Source organism: Pongo pygmaeus, chromosome 9 (genome assembly GCF_028885625.2).
Source record: "Pongo pygmaeus isolate AG05252 chromosome 9, NHGRI_mPonPyg2-v2.0_pri, whole genome shotgun sequence".
NCBI lineage: Eukaryota > Metazoa > Chordata > Mammalia > Primates > Hominidae > Pongo > Pongo pygmaeus.
In genome coordinates, this window is record NC_072382.2 from 104703365 (window position 1) to 104725830 (window position 22466).

General features: G+C 33.6%; 1 protein-coding gene across 6 annotated transcripts in view; it reads left to right on the forward strand.

Moving 5' to 3' along the window:
- Window positions 1-22466, forward strand: part of DYNC2H1 (dynein cytoplasmic 2 heavy chain 1) — a 359810-nt gene that overhangs the window by 30375 nt on the left and 306969 nt on the right. For all 6 annotated transcript variants that reach the window (XM_054438209.2, XM_063672124.1, XM_063672125.1 and 3 more), the window contains 13 exons: window positions 2091-2206; window positions 2801-2928; window positions 6422-6571; window positions 7567-7772; window positions 8704-8859; window positions 8948-9062; window positions 9588-9758; window positions 10648-11030; window positions 12945-13077; window positions 13178-13295; window positions 15216-15328; window positions 17312-17431; window positions 20177-20327. In XM_054438209.2, the coding sequence (XP_054294184.2) occupies window positions 2091-2206; window positions 2801-2928; window positions 6422-6571; window positions 7567-7772; window positions 8704-8859; window positions 8948-9062; window positions 9588-9758; window positions 10648-11030; window positions 12945-13077; window positions 13178-13295; window positions 15216-15328; window positions 17312-17431; window positions 20177-20327 (2060 nt within the window). The remainder of the gene's footprint in view (window positions 1-2090; window positions 2207-2800; window positions 2929-6421; window positions 6572-7566; window positions 7773-8703; window positions 8860-8947; window positions 9063-9587; window positions 9759-10647; window positions 11031-12944; window positions 13078-13177; window positions 13296-15215; window positions 15329-17311; window positions 17432-20176; window positions 20328-22466) is intronic.

Genomic DNA, 22466 nt, shown 5'->3' on the forward strand with positions numbered 1-22466 from the left:
TTTATCGGTACTTTTTGGAAATCTGCTGTAAGATTAGAAAAGCTGTATTCTAATGATGTATTTTAGATAGTATCATAAAATCATTTTTGAATATGCATCTTTGATATATAATGAGTCATCTTCCATTTCTATCTATGGCTGAACAGCATCTCAGTTTCATATTGTGAATATTTTCAAATGAAAGATGAATGTTAGCCTTGTCCACAGCACTCTGTAGTTAGTGAGTAAAACTTCTTTGCTGTAATTAGATCACTTTATGTTAATTCATTAGCAAAATACAGCATAATATAATCTTTTAGGTTGTCCAAAATCACATATCTTCATGTATCAGGTATCATAAATCATGAGTCTTTATGTGTCAGGATTTCAGAAATTTTATAACTTCATGTGTCAAGAAAATTGGCTGTTATACATAGCTTTTGGTTGTTAAGAACTGTAGTTTAAACTTCTCCAGCTAGTAGGGGATTGAGAATAAATAAGTAAAACTTTAAAAGAAAATTATATTTTCAAATAAAATGGTACCTAATTAAAACATATAATTTGCCTCTTAAGGATCTCACCTGGCTCTATGCTTTAAGAAAGGCAAATAACTTTCCGAATAACCTTTTTGACCAAAGTTTTCAGATTTGTTTTTACTTTGTATAATTTAAGATAAATATGAGATTTTCCTCAGATGACTGAGTCTGGATCAGCTTCTCTTTGGTTAGGACATTACTATTTGCATTGGGGTACAATGGAAATAATTACTCGTTTAAAAACTTTATACTTGTTTTCTGATGATTAAAATAGTACATTTGTTTTATAAATTGTTTTAAATATAGTGAAGTACAGAGACAATTCCTGTTAATATTTGATGTTTTGGACATATTAATACATACACTTATAAAATGTAGATTATATTATATCCTGCTATTTGTTTGTTTGTTTGTTAATTTTTTGAGACTGAATCTCACTCTGTCGCCCATGCTGGAGTGCAGTGGTGTGATCTTGGCTTACTGCAACCTCTGCCTTCTGGGTTCAAGCGATTCTCCTACCTCAGCCTCCTGAGTAGCTGGGATTACAGGCGTGCGCCACCATGCCTGGCTAATTTTTATATTTTTAGTAGAGACAGGGGTCTCACCATGTGGACCAGGCTGGTTTTGAACTCCTGACCTCAGGTGATCCACCTGCCTCGGCCTCCCAAAGTGCTAGGATTACAGGCCACTGTGCCTGGCCTATTCTGCTATTTTTATGGAATACTATTTCATTGGTATTTTGCCATGTTATCATCTGCACATCAAAAATGTGATTTTTAACTATAGGTATATATAAAAATTTATTTTGCCATTTCTATATTTACCTTGTTTCAAACTTTTCACTATTACAGTTAGTGCTTTCATGAAAATACTTGTGATAAATCTTGGAGCCTGCCTTGAAATTTGTCTTAGGATAAATTCTAAAGGTAGCGTTGTTAAGACAAAGGATATGCCAGTTTAAAATTATTTGGCATGTACATTGCTCTTTACAAAGATTGCATTGTTTTATATTCTAACAGTTCTGGGAATTCTGTTTGCCCACACAGTTGAAGATTCAAAGTAACCATTCATTACAATTTTTTTCAATTTGATAAGTGTAAAATGGTGTCTTATCGTTTTATTGTTTTAGTGCTTTAATAATCTAAATTCACTTTCTATCTATATTTAATTTTGCCTTATTTTTATTGTTTGTATTTTGGCTACAGGATAGTAAAATTTATTTTATAAATATTTAAATAGGTGTATTACATGCTGTGACAAGAGAAGCTCATTAATATTTAAATGTATTCTTTTGACACTTTACTAATTCATAACGTACCACCTTTTTTTTGAAGCTGATATGCTGGATGATTAAACTTGTAGTATTATAACAAAATGATTGTTCAATGAAAAACTTCAAAATAGTATGTGTAAGGCATTTTTGCTAAATTAAATCTAAATGTGCTTAAAGATCACCATATTACTGTTGACATACATTTTTAAGTGTATTACATGAAATCATTATAATATTATATGAGACTCTTTTCCTCTAATTAGTCTTTTCCGTGTCAAAATATGTCCATTGACATCTTTCAGTGCTGTCAAGGTAGATTGTTTAAATATTAATTGCAACCCTGTGAAGACTGTGATTGATGATCTCATCCAGAAGTTATTTGATCTGCTTGTTCTTTCTTTGAAGAAGTCCATACAGGGTAAAGACACATTTTAATTTTAATTTTTACTTAATTTGATATGTAGAAGCATGTACTTTGATAGTTATAAAATGTGAATTTCAATGATCATTAAAAACCAAAACTGAACTAATTTAAAAAAAGCAGGAAAAGTCCATATTCAATCATTAAGAGGTCTAAAATGAAGACATCTTTATTATTTGCAGTCTGAGCTAGTATCAGATTGTTGCATATGTAGCTGAGAAGGGTAGATAATTCTGATATAATGTATTTCTGCTTATCTCCTCAAATGACAATTTTTCAAAATACCAGTTTCTTCTTTTTCTTTTAAACTGAGATGTTTTAGTATGTTATGTAAAAGACGAAAAATGCAGTAATGCATTTTAAGCTTTTCTTACAATTTTTAAATACGTGAAACAACTAAACTTTCATGGGAAGAAATTTCTTTGCTTATTCCACATCTTGAAATTTTGTTTTATGAAAGCAAATGATAATTTAGAACTTACTGTATTCCATGTGCTGATTACTTCTACCACCCCTTGATTTAGAAATTATATAATTTAGTATTTTTGATGGTAATAATTACATTTCTTGTATTTCAATGTTATGACTCAGCTCATTTACATGAAATTGATACATTTGTTACTGAGGCTATGGAAGTCTTAACAATTATGCCCCAGTCTGTGGAAGAAATTGGTGATGCAAATCTACGATATAGTAAGTTACAAGAACGGAAGCCAGAGGTGAGAATCACAAAGTAAAATTATTATTATTACTTTTTACTGCATGGAAAATGTTTAAATTAGGTAATTTTATGTCATTATTTACAAATATATAATCTCAACATTATAAGGAGGTCCACAATAGTCTGGCTCACTTGGTTAGCTCATGATTAGACTCTTGGCTGGGCATGGTGGCTCACGCCTATAATCACAGCACTTTGGGAGGCCAAGGCAGGCAGATCACGAGGTCGGGAGTTCAAGACCAGCCTGACCAATGTGGTCAAACCCCGTATCTATTAAAAATACAAAAATTAGCCGGGTGTGATGGTGGGTGCCTGTAATCCCAGCTACTCAGGAGGCTGAGGCAGGAGACTCTCTTGAACCCGGGAGGTGGAGGTTGCAGTGAGCCAAGATCGTGCCACTGCACTCCAGCCTGGGTGACAGAGCCAGACTCTGTCTCAAAATAAATAAATAAGTAAATAAATAAATAGACTTTTGATGAACTATTGGTGTAATGAAACAGTAATAGTATTGTTTTCAGATCTATTTGCAGTGTATTTTATGATGTGGCATATTAGAGTAAGAGTAAACTTAAATAATTCATACTATTACCTTTAGAGTTATAATTTTAGGATGCAAAAGTATGAAGTTAAGAGCTAAACTAGGAGTACACATCTACACATACATACATAATGGAAGAGCTCATAATTAAATACAAAGGAGAATGGTAAAGATTCATAAAAAACTATCCAGAAGGCTAGAGCCCAGAATAGACAAGCCAAAGTTTTATAACATATTATAGATGATTTTAGTTATGTTTAGAGCAAGAAGGAGAAATAATTCAAATTAGTATACAAACTTATGTGCCCCCACTTAAAATTATAAAGAGAGATTCAAGGTGAATAAAATAACATACCATTCCAGTGGAAAGAATTACAGTCTTTTATGTGATAGACTGAAAGGTATTAAAGAGGGTTTAAAGGTGAATAAAATAATGTATCTGTCTAGTAGAAGGAATTAACTAAAATAGGAATAGTTATGAGCAGTGGCAGTTAGCAGAGGCATTTGACTGATATGTATGGATCACTTGATGTATTCTAGGCATTGTGCTAGGAGTTGGGGATGCAGCTGTAAACATATTCTATTCTCATGGAACATACACGTGTGTGCATGCATGTGTGTGTGAGAGAGAGAGAGCAAAAGAGAGGATTGAGAGAGAGAGAGAGGGAGAGGGAGGAGAGAAGTGAGGATGAGTATGCTTAACTAGGGGTTATTACTTAGGGTGGGTGATCATGGGATATCTTCTCAGAGAGATGACATTTGAGCTGAGACCTGAAAGATAAGAAAGAGCCAACCATTCTGAGATTTGGGGACAGATCATTCCAAAAAGAATGAATAGCATGTACAAAGATCTTAAGGTAGAGAAGGAGCTTGGTATGCTTAAGGAACAGATAGATGTAAACATTATCAAGAGAGTTAATTACTAAGACAGCATAGTATTCAAGGAAGAGAATGGTATGAGGTGCAATTGGAAAGAGAGGCAAGGGCCAGATTACGAAGATGTTTTAGAAATTGTAAGAAGTTCGTATTTTATTCTGAGTGTAATAAGAAAGTCTTTAGAGGGCTTTAAGTGGGGGAGTGACACAATGTCTCTGACATTTTGAAGTGATGACTCTAGGTGCTCTGTGGAAAATGAATTGGAGGGAGACAATAGTAGTGGACAGGCCAGTTAGTAGGATATTACAATATGATAGACAAGAGATGATGGAAGCTTGTATCATGTAGTAGTAGTGGAGATAGAACTGTAGAGATTGATGATGTATGGGGGTGGGTGTGGTTAGAGAAAGATAAATCAAAATGTCTCCTAGGAGTTTGGCTTGAGCAGCTGGGAAAATATTGGTGCCATTTCCTGAAATAGGGATGCCTAGAGGAGCAACTGGAGTTTAGAAGTGGTGGAGATTGAGTTGTCTGGTAGAAATCAAATGAGGAATGTGGAATTTAGAGTAAAGGTAAGGACTACAAAGACAAATTTTGAAGTCTTCTTTATATCCATGATACTTAAGCGTTGGGATTGGCTTGGACCAACTGGTAGATAATAAACACAGGGTGTAAGACCAGGCTTGAACTTTGCAAAATTTAGACTTCAAGCATGGGACGAGGAGCAAAGGACATAAATGGAGTGGGAGGAAAGACAAGAGATTGTGGTGTCACAAAAGCTAAGAGGAGAAATTGATGTTGTTTGCTGGGAATAAGAGGTAATATGTGAGGTAGGAAGTGGCATGAGATAATAAAAGAACTAGGCAGAATCTTCATGTGAACCATATCAGGGACCTTAGAATCTCATATTCGTGGGCAGTGGGGAGCTGTTGCTGGGTTTTATATAGCAAAGTATTATATAATTCTCTTATGGTATGTCTGTTTGTTGGTATGTGGATTTGAGGGGTAGGACTGGAGGTAGGTAGACTAGGAAACTATTGTGATATGTTTACAGGCTAACTGGAGTTCTGTTCACGTGTAGAAAATTAAAATCCTGAGGTGGTCCAATCATAGTTCACTGCAGCCTCAAACTCCTGGGCTCAAGCAGTCTTCCTGCTTCAGCCTCCTCAGTAGCTAGGAGTACAGGTGTGCACCACCATGCCCAGTTAATTTTTAAAATATATTTTTTTAGAGATGTGTTCTCACTGTGTTGCTTAGGTTAGTCTTAATCCCCTCACCTCGGCCTCCCAAAGTGCTAGGATTACAGGTGTGAGCTGCCAGGCCTGCCCAATTCAGTTATATTTGAATTTCCTTTGTTGTCTGTTTTATTATGTATGCATAATGATATTTAAAAATGTTTAAATGGATTTTATTGCTTTATTGAATAGTAAAAGTACAGATATTAATTATAGGATACCGTTGTTTTACAGAGCTTTAAAAGCCTTAGAGGCAATTCCAGCAGTTTAGCACCCATTGACCTAAACCCAAACTGTTTAACAAACTGTTAGCTATATACAACTTAGGACACTTCAGTTAAAAACCCTGAATGCACGAGCTTAATTTCACTTCTTTAGTTGTCTGTTTCTTAAGTACCTTTTTTCATGACTTTCCTTCTCTATTAAGTCGGATAATTTAGTTAACTTATGCTCTTAGATAATCACTAATTTTAGCTCCTTTAGAAACCTCTTTAGCATTTTCTTGTGAATGGACCATTTATAATAAGAACTTTGCTTTGATAAACTATAGTATTATCTTTATGGATTTCATTTAGTCTCATATTACTACTTTATCTTTTTTAGCCTCTGATGTTAGAGTGCCTTAGTTGAATTTGTGTATAGTAAAAAATAGCCATCAGAAAGTTTATATCCAGGAATTTTTTCCTGCCAAATCAGAACATATAGGAATTTAACAAACTGTTTAAATGCAAAAATCTTAATTTAAAAAATAAAGTTATGAAACAAAAATTAAAATAAATGAAATCTTAAGAGATTTGATAAAATAGGTTGTTATTCAATTTGGTTTTTTTTTTAACCTTTAGATTTTGCCCTTATTTCAAGAAGCTGAAGACAAAAACAGACTTTTACGAACTGTGGCTGGCGGAGGTTTAGAAACAATTAGTAATTTGAAAGCTAAGTGGGATAAATTTGAGTTAATGATGGAAAGTCACCAACTTATGATTAAAGACCAGGTTAGAATCTTTTAGTTATTTATTAAAATGGGAGCTTTTTTCTTACTAAGATTTCTTGCTTATCTTTTATTCCTTTATAGCCCAGGTTTATAATAATTTAATATGGCTGTTGAAATTGACCTCCCTGACTGCTTTTATAGTAAAATATGTAAATGATGATTGTTTCACATGGTTTTTCTTTACTTCCTATCATACCAAGAAGAAACCAATGTCTTTGAAATGTAACATTATTTGTAGTCCTATGAATGAATCTATTGCTTACCTACTATGTATGGCTTATGCTGAAACTCATGTTTTCTTTAATTACTAAATTTATTAGGATATCAGTTTAACTACTCTAATGGAGACCCCAAAAATTGTAGCTTATGTTTCTGTCTCACATTAGACTATAAGCTGCTATGGTGCCTCTGCTCCGTAACTTTGTCTGGGTCCTAGGTTTTGTCAATCTTTTTGTCTACCATCTCTAGCGTATTGTCCAGGATGGGTTATTCAGTTGCTATGTAGTAGGGTTGGGAGAGAGGGAAGGGGAAAAAGGCAGCATCTGTCTTTTAAAGACACAACCTGGAAGTGCACATATCTACTGCACTCATATTTTATTGACCAGAAGTTAGCCTGCATGGGAGACTGGGCAATGCCTTCCTTAATTTAGCAGCTATATACTCGGGTAGAACAATCAGCAGTCATCAAACAAACATTTTTAAATTATCTTACCTTTGTTGTTAGTTATACTAGGTGTGGTTAATCACATGAACGATTTTTAAATGATTTTATTTGAATGTTATCTCTTGTTATTATAAATGTATGGTCTAATTTATATGTTTGAATTATTTTATTGAACTTGGAATTAATAATGAAAATAACAACCATCCTTTGAAAAGTTGACATTGGTCATTGATATTTTTTCACTTTTAAACAGAAAATATTAGAAAGAAAAGTGTGAACCCAAAATGAGATTTTACTCTGCATTAAATTATTTAAACTTTATTGGCTTATAGATTGAAGTGATGAAAGGAAATGTGAAATCACGTCTTCAGATCTATTATCAAGAGCTGGAAAAATTTAAAGCTCGTTGGGACCAACTAAAGCCTGGTGATGATGTTATTGAAACTGGCCAACATAATACTCTTGATAAAAGTGCAAAGTTAATAAAAGAGAAAAAAATTGAGTTTGATGATCTTGAAGTCACAAGAAAAAAGCTGGTGTATGTTTTTTCTTTAAAATTGATAGTGCTCATTTTGAAAAAATAATTTATATATCAAGCTAGTAATTTTCCTATGTCTGTTATCTTGATAACTTTCCTCATAAACTTCATCAGTTTTTAAACTACAAATAATAAGCATTCATGTACTGTTGTCTTAGGAGTCATAGTTGTGTTATATAAGGATATTAAGAGAAAGCAAATTTCAAGAAAGGCCTAGAAGATAGATTTACCTTGAAGTTATATCTGGGTTGGAACTGTCACTTTCTTTGAACGTATCCTATTTAAAAATGAAATATATATAATTTTCAGAAAAATTACTTTTAGTGCTTCTGAGAAAAAAGTAAATCTAGCATAATAAGTAATAATAAAAAACTTCAAAGAAAAAAATGAGTTGTTGGCTTATAATATATAAAGTATTAAAGTTGAGCACTGCTTTAGGTTTGTTCTATTTAAGTAGATGCTTTCATAAATGAGTGGAGTGAGTCAATTTTGTTACTATAATTACTAAATGGCATTATACTGATTAGATTAAGGATATCTTATACTCTAGAAGCTTGCCCTTTCAACTGAGAAGAGTATTCTTTACCCAGATTAATCTGTAGATTTATACAATCTTGAATATTTACTTATATATAATATGTATTATGTACATATAAATCTCTCTATATTACCAACTCAGTTTTGACTTCTTTGGGAAAAATGTATATTAATGCATTTATAGCGTTCATATATGCGTAGGTAAAGTAAAATTCTCATAGTAAATAGGTAGTTTCTTAATGTTCTTATTGTAGTTTCTTATTGTATATCTATTAAACATAGACAAATGTGTGTGTACACACATACAAGGATTGCAGTTAAGTAACTTAATGATACTTAACAGTATCAATATTTCTGTTTTTAAAATTTAATATTTCAATATTTGTTTCTATAGTGATGATTGCCATCATTTTAGACTGGAAGAGCCTAATTTCTCCCTGGCAAGTAACATCTCTAAAGATATTGAGAGCTGTGCACAAATTTGGGCCTTTTATGAAGAGTTTCAACAAGGATTTCAGGAAATGGCCAATGAAGACTGGATCACTTTTCGGTTTGATTCAAAAACAATATTTAGACTAATAATTTGGTTGTTTTATTTTTGGATGTAATCTTTGCAATGTGTTTTTGGTATTTTATAGGACTAAGACATACCTGTTTGAGGAATTTTTGATGAACTGGCATGACAGATTAAGGAAGGTTGAAGAACATTCAGTGATGACAGTGAAATTACAATCAGAGGTTGACAAATATAAAGTAAGATTGTATTATTATTTTGCCAATTAAAAACAATGTTTGGAGCTTTCATCTTTTTCTTATGTAGTGAGTGAACTATATAATTTTACTTTATATGTTTTTCAATTTAATTATTCCATTTCATGAAGAAAATAGGAAATACAGAGTAAACCATAGAAATTATTGATATTTCTACTACCAATGAGAAAGAAGTTATAAGAAATTTATGTTAAAGTTAAAAAACAGAGTGTTTATACATTCCAGTCCATCATGGGTCCTATCCTATAATACTAAAAATAGAGATAGTCTATGTCATGTTTTAAAATATATTAAACTACAAAGGGTAATTTGTGTGTGTCCATAGCAGCATTTAATCAAAAGCTTTATACAATTCAGTTGAAGAATATGATTTTAAGATTATTAAACAAGAAAATGGAATAATTAAAATTTTGGTAACTAATAAGCTTAAAAGTAAATACTAATTTGCATTTTGCTAATATATGTATATGTGTATACGTATGACTTTTTCTTTTCTTTTTGTAACAGATCGTAATTCCTATCTTGAAATATGTGAGAGGGGAGCATCTTTCTCCAGATCACTGGCTTGACCTTTTTCGTCTCCTTGGACTTCCTAGGGGGACTAGTCTAGAGAAACTACTGTTTGGTGATTTGCTCAGAGTAGCTGATACAATTGTAGCCAAAGCTGCCGACCTTAAAGTATGAATCACTTTTATAAATATCCCATAAGTCTGGCCTTTTTAAATATACAATATTGCTTCATATTTTGTTTAAATACGAAAAAAGTCTTCCTTTAAGGGAATCAACTTTAATCAAAAAGTAAACAAACACAAATCATTTTACATAAAATACATAAAAAATTATGTGATATGTTACACATAAAAGCTAGAGGATACACAAATCCAGAGAGCTAAGCCAAGAATCAGTTTGCTAATCACTTTTAGAAAACCTCTCAGGTAAAAGTAAAAGTTGTCACAATTTATTACAAGTGACAGACTTTTAGTGTTGCGTTCTGGCCGTTCAAAATTATAAGGACTCTTGATATCAAATTGTTTTATTTCCTATCCCAAAAATAAACCTTTGTGTTTGTTAATAACCCTGGAATGTTTTTAAATAATCTTGAGAAGTTATGAAGCATGACTCTTGCAGAAGATAACTCTAGTGGATTGTTAATCATTTTAGATGTATCAGAATCTACAACAAGATTACAGTGTAATTTCTGAATTTCTTTTGTTCTAAATATTGGCCTTTTGGTCTGTAAAACTTTGAATAAACCAAACTAGTTTTGTCTTTTGTGATGGATGCTTTAATTTTTTGCTTTTCTTTTAGAGAAGTAAAAAGCATAAGGCAGAACTTTGTATGTATTTTGACCATGTGAACCAGGATACTTACTTAGTATCTTACATGCTTTGATAAAATAGCCAGTAATTTTCTTGAGTTGCACGTAAAATAGAGCCACTTAACTTTTTTTTTTTGCCTTATGGTGAAAAGCCAGATAAAATATATTTTTCATAAAATACTTTTCTCTTATTTACTTATGTGATAATTAATGTTGAAGTAATAAACATGGATATTTTGTGTTAAATAGGATTTAAATAGTCGGGCACAAGGTGAAGTTACAATCAGAGAAGCTTTACGTGAACTTGATCTTTGGGGAGTTGGAGCAGTGTTTACATTAATTGATTATGAAGACAGCCAAAGTCGAACTATGAAGCTGATTAAAGACTGGAAAGATATAGTAAATCAGGTTGGAGATAATAGATGCCTTCTCCAATCCTTAAAGGATTCTCCTTATTATAAAGGATTTGAAGATAAAGTATCAATTTGGGAAAGAAAACTTGCAGAGTTAGATGAGTACCTGCAGAATTTAAATCATATTCAGAGAAAGTGGGTGTATTTGGAACCCATTTTCGGCCGTGGAGCATTGCCAAAAGAACAGACACGCTTCAACAGAGTTGATGAAGATTTTAGGTCAGTACAATGATGTAAAACATAGACATATATGGTACTTTTTTTTTTAAATTAATTCATATTGTGAAGTGCTTAATACAGGCAAATTACTTTTACATGATTGGTATCCTCTGTGTATTCAAATTCTTTCTCTAGTGGATCCTTTTGAGAAGCTATTCCTCTTATTCAGGCATTTACTTCTTGAACCATTATGCTGTGGTCCCTGTTATTACCACTCTACGTAATAATACATACTTCCTAAAATCACCAATTACTTTCGTCTTTTAAATTCAAAGGGCATTTTCAATTTTTATTTTACTTTATCTCTCATTAGTGTTTAATAGAGTTGAGCATTTCTTTTTTCTTAGAAAGTCTCTTCCATTGGCTTTTGTGATTTCGTCCTCTCGGTTTTCTGACCGTCTCTCTAGTTCAACACATAGTTCCTAGTCCTTAGCTGTCTCCACATCTTTAGATGTAGTCATTCTCCAGCCCTCAGCCTTCGATTTTTTTCTCACTGTATTCTCAGGTAATCTTAACCACTGCCGGCATCAGTTCTCTTTTATATGCTGAGGTCTCCTCAACTTACATGTACAGCCCATATTTCTCTTCTGAGCTCCAAATCTACCAAACATGCTCAAATAGTAGGCTAAAACTGAATTCATGAGCTTAACTTACCAGTTCCTTTCCAGCAAATCTTTTTTCTTTCTGATTCCTGTTTCAATAAATGGCCCAACCTAATTGCTGAAAGCAGAGACATGATGGATAACTTTGATATCTCCCTCTTCCTCCACTTTTACATACATTAAGTTGCCAAATTTTGTTGATTCTAACCTACTTAGTATATCTTGAACCAAACACCTGTACAGAAATATATCTGTACTTCTATTCTAATGTTCTGTATCTCTTAGTTGGACTACACACATTAACCTTCTGACTTGCTCTTGTATAATATAAGTTTTTCACACAACAGCCAGAGTAATTGTTTAAAAATGCAGGTTCAGCACTTTCTTTTACTCCTGTAAATAAAACTTTAAAATAGTTTCCCATTGTACTAGGGATAAAGCATGATCTTCTCCTTGTTCATTTCTCTATCCTTTTCTTGTGCTGCTCTCCACTTTGCTTTAGTGACTCTAGCTTTTAGTTTCTCGGACATACCTATCTTCTTCCCAGAATCTTTGCCAGAAACGTCTTCTACTCACTTACTTTTTCTTTTTATTCTTCATCTGCATATCAATTTAAATTACTTCCTTAAAGAAGTCCTAGGTTATGGGTTGCCCGGTTAGCCATTTTAACAATACTTTACTTTTCCTTTTTAACATTTATCACAATTTTATTTAAATATTTCTAGAAATTATTTGATGTCTTTTGCTGTCACTGGACCATTAGCTCTATGAGGTAGGGCTTAAAACTAGCTTAGCAAGGCTGGGCGTGGTGGCTCACGCCTGTAATCCCAGCACTTTGGGAGCCGAGGCGGGCGGATGACGAGGTCAGGAGATCGAGACCATCCTGGCTAACACAGTGAAACCCCGTCTCTACTAAAACATACAAAAAAATTAGCCAGGCGCTGTGGCGGGTGCCTGTATTCCCAGCTACTTGGGAGGCTGAGGCAGGTGAATGTCGGGAACCCAGGAGGTGGAGTTTGCAGTGAGCAGAGATTGCGCCACTGCACTCCAGCCTGGGAGACAGAGCGAGACTCCATCTCAAAAAAAAAAAAAAAAAATTAGCTTAGCAAATGAAATATATAAGATAATTTAAAATATGAGAAGTTAAAAATGATAGTGTGATATTAATATTTAACATTCCTAGAGGTGTAATACTGTTATAATAGTGTTACCTTTAGTTTGTTTTAAGCAGGTAAAAAAAGTCTTAATCTGTTTTTCTTACCCCCCCAAATTGTTAAAATAGATGTGAAGATACTTTTTTTTTCTTTTGTAGATCAATAATGACTGATATCAAGAAAGACAATAGAGTCACAACATTAACTACTCATGCTGGAATCAGAAATTCTCTACTAACAATACTTGATCAGCTTCAAAGATGTCAGAAATCATTAAATGAATTTTTGGAGGCATGTTTTTTAAGAAAAAAATATATAATAAATTGTAAAGTACTTGATATCTTAATTATTTGAAAAAAAGAAATCTATTTTTTGTTTCTATTTTTATTAGGAAAAACGCTCAGCATTCCCAAGATTTTATTTTATTGGTGATGATGACTTATTAGAAATATTGGGCCAGTCTACCAACCCATCAGTGATTCAGTCTCACCTTAAGAAACTTTTTGCTGGTAGGATTCAACATTTATTTAACAGATATTTATTGAGTTTCAACTGTCTGCCAGGCCTAATATTATGCTCTTAGGTAGACTACTGAATACAGTAGTCAGTTCGTATACCCAAATACAGTTCCTGTACCCAAAGAATGTACAGTTTAATGGGGGAGACAAGGTTGTAAGTTGACAAATATAATACAGTGTGACAATTCTGGTGATTGACATAAGTATGTGGTGCTATAGCTCCATCTGTGAGGGCATTTAGCTCAGTTTTAGGGCGTCATGAAGTAAGTGACATCTAGGGTGATATCTGAAGAATGTATAGGCCTTAGTTAGAAAAAGGCAGGCAGGCAGGCAGTGGGTATTGGCTGTGCAAAGGCCTGTAATGAAGGAGAATATGCCTCTTCCTTATTGAGTTTAAGGTGTCCTGAATGACATACAGGTGGAGATACTCCATAGGCAGTTATTGTCAGTGAAGAGACCTAGGTGAGAATGTAGGAGTCATCCATATAGAAATAATAGTAAGCTATGGGAACAGGTGAGATTGCATGGGGGAAAAGTGTAATGTCAAATACTTTGATGTTGTAGAGTCACTTTAATGGGATACTTGTTAGTGGCAAATGGAATAGGTTTATTACCAAAATAATGACTATTATTTTTTTAAAATACTTAATTTGCTTGGAAAGAGCAAGCAAATGAATTCTTCTATAGAGGAAACAGCTCTATAGAAAAGAGCTGTGTTTTTCAAATTAAATTTATGAAGTAAAATAATTTTCGTCATTTTAACTAATAATCAAGGATCAGCAAAATATAGCCCATGGGCCAAAATCTGGCTCACTACTTGTTGTTTTTTAAGTAAAGTTTTGTTGAAACATAATCCTGCACAGTAGTTTGTGTATTGTTGTCTATACCTTTCATGCTGTGAATGCAGAGTTGTGTAGTTGACACTGACCATATGGTCCATTAGACTTAAAATATTTACTCTCCGGTCCTGTAAAGAAATATTCATCAATTCCTGTGTATCTGAAACTTTAGGGTGCTTATATTTGTAACTATGATTTGGGCAATGGAAAGTAGTAGAAAACAAACTCTTGGAATCAGAACCCTTTTATTCAACCAGTCTCTCTATTGTTTATTAATTGGTTATTAAGTTACCTCTCTGAAATTTAGTTTTTTTCTTTATATTGCAAATAATAATATAGCTTTTTTGTGAAGATCAAAATGACATAATATGTTCAAGTTTTTTATATACTATAAAGTAATATGCAAATTTGGGGGAAGGGGAAGTCTTATTTGCCTTCAACACATTTACCTGGGTTATTTTCAGTTTTTGGCTATTATGAATAAAGCTGTTGTAAACAATCATACAAGTCTTTTTGTAGACATATGTTTTTATTTGTATTGGATAAACACCTAGTTTTGGAATTGGATAAACACCTAGTTTTGGAATTGCTAAGTCATATAGTAAGTATAAGTTTAACTTTTTTAGAAACTGCCAGATCATTTTCCAAAGAGGTTATAACATTTTTCACTCCCCCCAAGAATGTGAGTTAGGGCAATTCTTACTGATTGATACGTGGTAGTTGATTAGGTTGCCTAAATTTTTTTTCTGGAAAATGGTAGGAATGTATAAACAAACATATATAGAAATATCTAAATAAACATTCACAAATTTGACCAGTGAATCATGTCACATATAGATAGATATTGATAAGAAATATTTCAGATGAGTGTTAAGAATATTGATCCAGAAAGTGATTTTTTTCCCCCAGTAGGACATTTAAACACTAGGAACACTATATATTATGTGGTATACATTATAATTTGATTATTATATATGTTTTAGGGTATATATTAACACTGTGACACATATATTGTATCTAATAATTATGTCTTTAATCCTTTTGCATTTCAATCGTTGCTTTTATATTTCAGGTATTAACAGTGTTTGCTTTGATGAGGAATCAAAACATATAACTGCAATGAAATCTTTAGAGGGAGAAGTTGTACCTTTTAAAAATAAAGTTCCTCTATCAAATAATGTAGAGGTAAGCAATTCTTTTTCAAATATGAAAACAAAAAGAATTAACTATATATGAACTTTGTTTCTAAAATAATTTAGTCAATTTAGAGGGTAAAGTTGGTTAATTTAGGTATTTTAGGAAACTCAGCTCATATCTTAAAAATGATTTGTTTTGTTAGTTTCAGAGTATTTTGATATTAAAAAGAATATGGATTTGTAGTCTTTGGAAGGCAGCCTGTAATTATGAAAAGAACCTTGGCCTTGGAGTAAAAAATCTTAGATATTAATCTTAGCTCCATAACTTAATAGCTATGTGACTTAGAGTGTTGGTTTTCTAATCAGTAAAATGGTAATCTCAGTACAGGTGGAGTATCTCTCAAAGTATTTGGGACCAGAAGTGTTTCAGATTTCAGATTTTGTTAGATTTTGGACTATTTGCATTATGTCAGTTCAGCATCCCTAATGTGAAAATCCAAAATGCTCCAATAAGCGTTTCCTTTGAGCATCATGTCAATCTCAAAAAGTTTTAGATTTTGGAGGATTTTGGATTTTGGATTTTTGGGTTAGGGATGTTCAACCTGTAACTGTTGCAAAGACTTTCAATTAAAAATTAAATGAGATAATTGGCTTTAAGTACACTATTTAGTGCTTGGAACATGGTACTCAATAAATTTTAGTTGTCTTTACTCTTTAAAATACGAATTTGTATAAGATGATTTGGGTGAACAAGTAAGCAAACAACTATTGATTAACTGGTTTTGCAGGACTGGAAGTAAACTGATCAAAGGCCTATTATAGGCATATAGCTAAAACTAACTAGCAATAGATTGTATCACATGGAATTGTAATTTTTCAATTTCAAATTATCTTCCAACTGGAAGCCAGGGCCCATGCCTTACCATGTGCATGTCCATACAGCCTAGCAAAATGTTTATTCCTGGTTAGGTTACAACATTTTATTGGATATTGAGTACATAAATCAGTTGATTGAAAACCTGGGAAATTTGCTAATCATATTTGGTTAAGAGTTTTGTTTTTTTTCCTCTCTTGTAGTTTTGTTGGATATACACAGAGGGACAGAGCTTAAATTTTAGCAACTGGGCTAGAGCAGGTATACCAGCAAAGGAAAAGTTGAAACTCTGGAAGCTTTATGATTGTTAGCAGAGTAGGTGTCTCTGCTGCCATGCACTGAGAGGCAGATTCTCACTCTTTAGCTTCAGTGAATTTTGATGCTATTTTCAATACTGGAAAATGCTCTACAGATTGAAAAAAAAAGCTGGAACTCAGAGTAATTTAAGTATGCAATGATGAAAGGCTAAGATTGCAGCTTTTGCCTTTTTATTACAAATGACATATTTTTAAGGTTAAGAAGTGATTCATAAATATTCACTGTTGTTTCTATCAATCATTGTTATTTTAACTTTTTATTACTTTATATATAATCAAGTGAGAGGAAAAATACATTTTTTTCACTTTGAAACAAAATTAGTTTTGTTGGATGCAGCAATCTAAGCCCCCAGATAATACATTTCATCCTGATGAAGCAATCCCTTCCTATGGTTATGACTTTATGAATATAAGATCACCAGGATAGCCTGAGCCAGGGAACTTAGCCAGCCATTTTGACCCTGATTTATTGGCCAAACTATCTAGTTTGATTCATCATAATGATGAAGTGAATGGGTCAACTTTTAAATGCTCATATTATATTGGCTTGTATAGATATAGTCATGGTAGTGTTAGCCACAAATTTATGAGTTTTCACACTCATCATTATCCTAAGAGGTGAAAAAATTGTTTTATTCAAATTATTTAAACTGTTTATTAAGAAAATAAAGAATTATATTCCTATAACACATTTTAGGAGTGTAATGATCAATAGGAAAGTATAATACCCCATCTTGAAATAACAGTATGGAGTTAGTAGATTGTATATTTATGTCTTATATATATTATTTTCCAATTTGTTTTATGTCTTGTTTATATTATTTTCCAATTTCTTTTTCAGACATGGTTGAATGATTTGGCCTTGGAAATGAAGAAAACTTTGGAACAGTTGTTGAAGGAATGTGTTACTACTGGGCGAAGTTCTCAAGGTGCAGTTGACCCATCTCTGTTCCCTTCACAGGTAAGGGGGCTTACGTGTAGAAGCTACATAGGCAGGGTACATGGAAAGATCCCTGACCTAGAAGCCAGGAGGCTCAGATAAATCGCATCTGTTTTCTCCCTTTATCTAACAGTTAATGGACAAATTGCTTAACTTCTGAGTCTCAGTTCCTTCAGCTGTAAAATGTGGGGGATGAATTGAGATCCAAGCAACCTAGGCCAGTGGTGAGTAGGATGGGGAGAAGGGAATCAGGCATCTAATAGCTTCCTGGTTTCATATGATTAGTTCATCATTGATGGAGAGGCACAGGATCTATAACACTGTTGTCCCCTACCCGTCCATCCCTCCCATGGGATCATCTAAGCATTGGAGCTGGCAGGAACTTAGCAGGTATTAGTGTAAATCTGAAATAGTCGTTACACTAAACTGTAATATTGACAGAGAGAGTGAGGTCATATGGTGAATTACAGAGATGGCTGCAGCTCAGGGTTAATAGGATTTCATCCCTGAACACTGTGTACTAGATATTTAGCTTACAAAATTTGTACCAGTCTGTATCAAAATGTAGCACTAAGACTTGTGTTAAACATCCTGCGTTGTTTAATAGTTGGGCCAGACTAATGTTACAGGTGTAGGTCATCAGGAACTTTAGTTCTTAGGGACTGTGGATGGTAGACATTGGGATGTTTCATGATTTCTTACAGAAAAATCTACCCAGCGGCTCTCAAAGTTATTAGCTTTTCAAATAAAAAAATGTAGTGGCTATTGGAACAGGTTTTTATGTTGATTTTCTTTAAGTATGGAAGCTTGGAACAGTTTACATTCTGAACCACTTTCTCATACATGCCATTTGTATCTTTTTTCATTTTAAGGCAAACTGAAATGTTTCAAAAAAGCTCAAATTCTTAGAGAAAAATATAAGTAATCATCACTGAATAACCAAAGCCATTGTAGAACCAGAGTAGACTGCTTTATTACCACTGAAAATGTTTCCTAGTACTCTGTTCCAGATAGGATTTATAAATCAACTTAGAATAAAAGACACAGTATAAAAAAAGTCTACAAAAGCAATATTGTATAATATTTGGGTTAGGGAAATGACAATTGTATTGGGAGTTATAGTGGGAGATAATAGGCTAGAGAAAGTTGTTGGATTTCAGCCTGCAACTTACCTCCAGGCCTTTGAGCAGTCAGGTAAAAGTGTGAACTACTAAAAATGTAAATAGTTCATTATCTACTAAAATAAAGAATTCTAGTTTATTAGCAGTTAATGCTAAGAAATATTGATCTCAAGAGTATTTACATAAGGGAATTGAGTAGCATAATTGGTTATTATGTACTGATAATTCAGTTACTTTTTTTATATGGACCTGAAATAATGGTAGAGAGGGTACTTTCTGGTCTGGGAAGGAGGCAGTGTGGTAAAGTGGAAAGAATCTGACTTTGTTTTAAATATTAATCTTTGCTAGTTATCCTGAGTAGAACATTTTGACACTTACATTATTTACATGCCCTTCAAGTACCTACGTTGTCTAGTCATTTTGAAGGTTATTTCATAATGTTTGCAGAGCACCCTTAATTGTTATTACATTTTAGGTAATTAATAATATTAGTTCCTATCCAGCTGTCTTAACAGTAATGTGATTTTATAACCCAAGACTGTAACTTAACTATAACTTTTGTTAGCCATTCACAGAAATTACATAGCAGACTGTAAAAAATTAAATTTATTGATATGCATTTATAATACAGAAATTCAGTAGTACTGCCAGGATTAGGCTTGGAGGTAGCAAAGAAACATCTTTATATGAAAATCAAAGAGCAAAGTATTTTTCTCAAAAGCAGATTTGGTTCTCCATAAATGCCTCGTCATATACCTGATTAAAGAAACTGATGAGTTTCATACTACAAAGTTTGTTTGGGCGATGACTTTGCTTAGAAATGAGTTACTAATTGGCTTTCTCTTCCATAAAAGAACCATAATATAATATTTACAGAATGTTTTAAGTTGGAGTAAGACAGCAGCTTAGCCTACTTTCATGTGGAGTGCGGTGGTGCGATCTCGGCTCACTGCAACCTCCCCCTCTGAGGCTCAAGCGATTCTTGTGCTTCAGCCTCCTAAGTAGCTGGAATTACAGGCATGTGCCACCATACCTGGCTAATTTTTGTATTTTTTCAGTAGAGATGGGGTTTCTCCATGTTAACCAGCCTGGTCTTGAACTCCTGGCCTCAAGTGATCCGCCCACCTCAGCCTCCCAAAGTGCTGGGATTACAGGCGTGAGCCACTGCACCCGGCCAAGGCAGATCTTAGTTTAGGAGAACACTGGAATTTTGCTACTGTAGACTTCAGTAGTATACTAAGAAATTATTTTGAAATGCTTAGGATTGCCCTTTTATTAATTAGAATGCATCATACTTTGGTATCTTTGTGGTTTACTGGTTGAAAAGAAGCCATTTCTGAAGAGAGGGGAAGAAAATACAAAGGCTTTGAGGTTACAATAAACACAGTGGGTTATAGGACCAGAAAAATAGGCTTGTAGTAGAGTATAGTATGAAATGAGTTCTGTGAAGTAGGCTTGGCTGCATCACACAATACTTTTTCTACTACTGTATTACTCTATTAATATTTAAGGTTCCAGTATGACATTAAGATGGAGAGATCCAATATACAATTGGCAATTTGAAAAAAGGTGTCTTTCTTTAAATTTATAAATCATTTCTAAGTAAATTCACCTTTTAAAAATAATTTTTCTCTTTATTCAATAGATTTTATGCTTGGCGGAGCAGATTAAATTCACTGAAGATGTAGAAAATGCTATTAAAGATCATAGTCTTCATCAGATTGAAACACAACTGGTGAATAAGTTAGAGCAGTATACTAACATTGATACAAGTTCTGAGGATCCAGGGAATACTGGTATGGAAAAGACATTCCCTTTTCTGCCTGGTTTTGGGTTATTTTTTGGTATTCTATCCTAATTTACCTATTGTGTTTTTGACTGTATATCTGTGTTGGTGATTACTCGAGGAATTACAACATATATACTTAAATTTTTATAATGTACTTTGAATCAGTAATTTACTAATTTAAATAGAATATAGAAACCTTACTACCATATAGGCTTCTTTATCCTCTCCTTTTAATATTGTAGTTGTCTTAATATTTTACATTTACATACACTGAAAACTCCATGAGATTATGTTATAAATTTTGCTTTTAACCATCAAAGTTATTTGAAAAAACTCGAGGAGAACAATCTTTTATATATACCTAGATGTTTACCATTTCTGTTGCCCTTCCTTTATTCCTGATGTTCCAGGTTTCCTTCTGGTGTCATTTTCCTTCTGTCTAAAGAACTTCTTTTAGTGTTTCTTTTGGAGAAGGTGTGCTGCCTGTGAATTCACATAGATTTCCTTCATCCAAGAATGTCTTATTTTACCTTTATTTCTGAAGAATTTTTCACTGGCTATCCTGGGTTAACAATTCTTTTCTTTCAGCATTTAAAGTGTTCTACTTCCATCTGAGCTATATGTTTTCTGATGAGGAATCCACAGTCATTGGAGTTGTTATTCTTCTATAAGTAATACATTACTTTTTTTTTTTCTGGCAGCATTCAAGACTTTCTCATGTTCTTTAGTTTTCAGTAGTTTGATTACGATATAGACACATCTTTGCATTTATTCTATTTGGGGTTGTCTCAGCTTCAATCTGTACATTTGTTTTTCACCAAAATCTGTGAAGTTTTTAGCTCTTATTTCTTCAAATATTCTTCCTGTATTATACTCTTTCTCCTATCCTTCTGAGTTTCTCACGACATGGATGTTAGACCTTTTGGCATGGGCTTGGATCTCTGACGCACTGCCTTTTTTTTTTTTTTTAATTTTTCCTCTTTATTAGCCTGCATAATTTGGACTACTCTGTCTTCAAGTTCACTGCCTCTTTCCTTTATTATTTCCATTTCGAGTCCATTCAGTGATTTTCAAAGAATTTTTCAGCTTTAAAATTTCTATTTATTTATATTTTTTATTTCTTTGCTGAGATATTCTGTCTCTCCACTTGTTTCAAAAGTCTTCACCTTTTACTTCTTGTACTTCTTAGAGCACTTTTATAACAGGGCTTTAAAGTATTTTTTTTTTTTTGGAGGGCGGGGACAGGTTCTTGCTCTGTTATCCAGGCTGGAGTGCAGTGGTGAGACTGTGGCTCACTGCAGCCTTGACCTCCTGAGCTCCAGCAATTTTCCCACCTCAGCCTCCTGGGTAGCTGGGATTACAGACACATGTCATCATGGCTGGCTGACTTTTTTATTTTCTGTAGAGACATGGTTTTGCCATGTTGCCCGGGCTGGTTTCAAACTCCTGGGCTCAAGCAGTCCTTCTGCCTCGGCCTCCCAAAGTGTTGGGATTACAGGCATGAGCCTCTTTGCCTGGCAATAATAGTACTTTGAAGTCTTTTGCAGATAACTTCAACAGGTATGTCATCTAGATACTGGTAGCTATTATTGTCTTTTCTTATGTGAATTGAGATTTTCTTGGTTCTTTGCATGTTGAATAATTTTGGATGATATCATGGATATTTTGAATATTATGTTATGAGGGTTTGGGTTTTGTTTAAATCCTCTGGAGAATATTGATATTTTTGTTTTAGCAACTGATCCTGTTGGGTTCAGATTGCAAGTTCTAGCCAGCTTTCTGTGGGTTATGGTTCTGGTGTCAGTCTGTTTTCAAATCTTTGCAGTGCTATTTCAGTCTGTCCCACATGTGTTCCCTAGTAGCCAATTCCAGTCTTTGGTTTCTGATTAGAATGAGATCTATTCATGCACCACACCTTGGGAATGAGTCCAGGAGCTCCTAAAGAAGTTTATGGGGTTATTTTTTCAATCTCCTTCTTCTCCATGATCTTCCCAGCATTTTATGGTTCCCTCAGCCTTCTGTTTTGTTTCTCTGGCCAGAAAGCTGGGGTTCATGTACTTTATTTTCTTGCACACTTTTGTGCAATTTGGGTTTACCTACTCTCTTGGGATCACAGCTCCTCTGGAGTTTTAGGGACTTCTGGGTC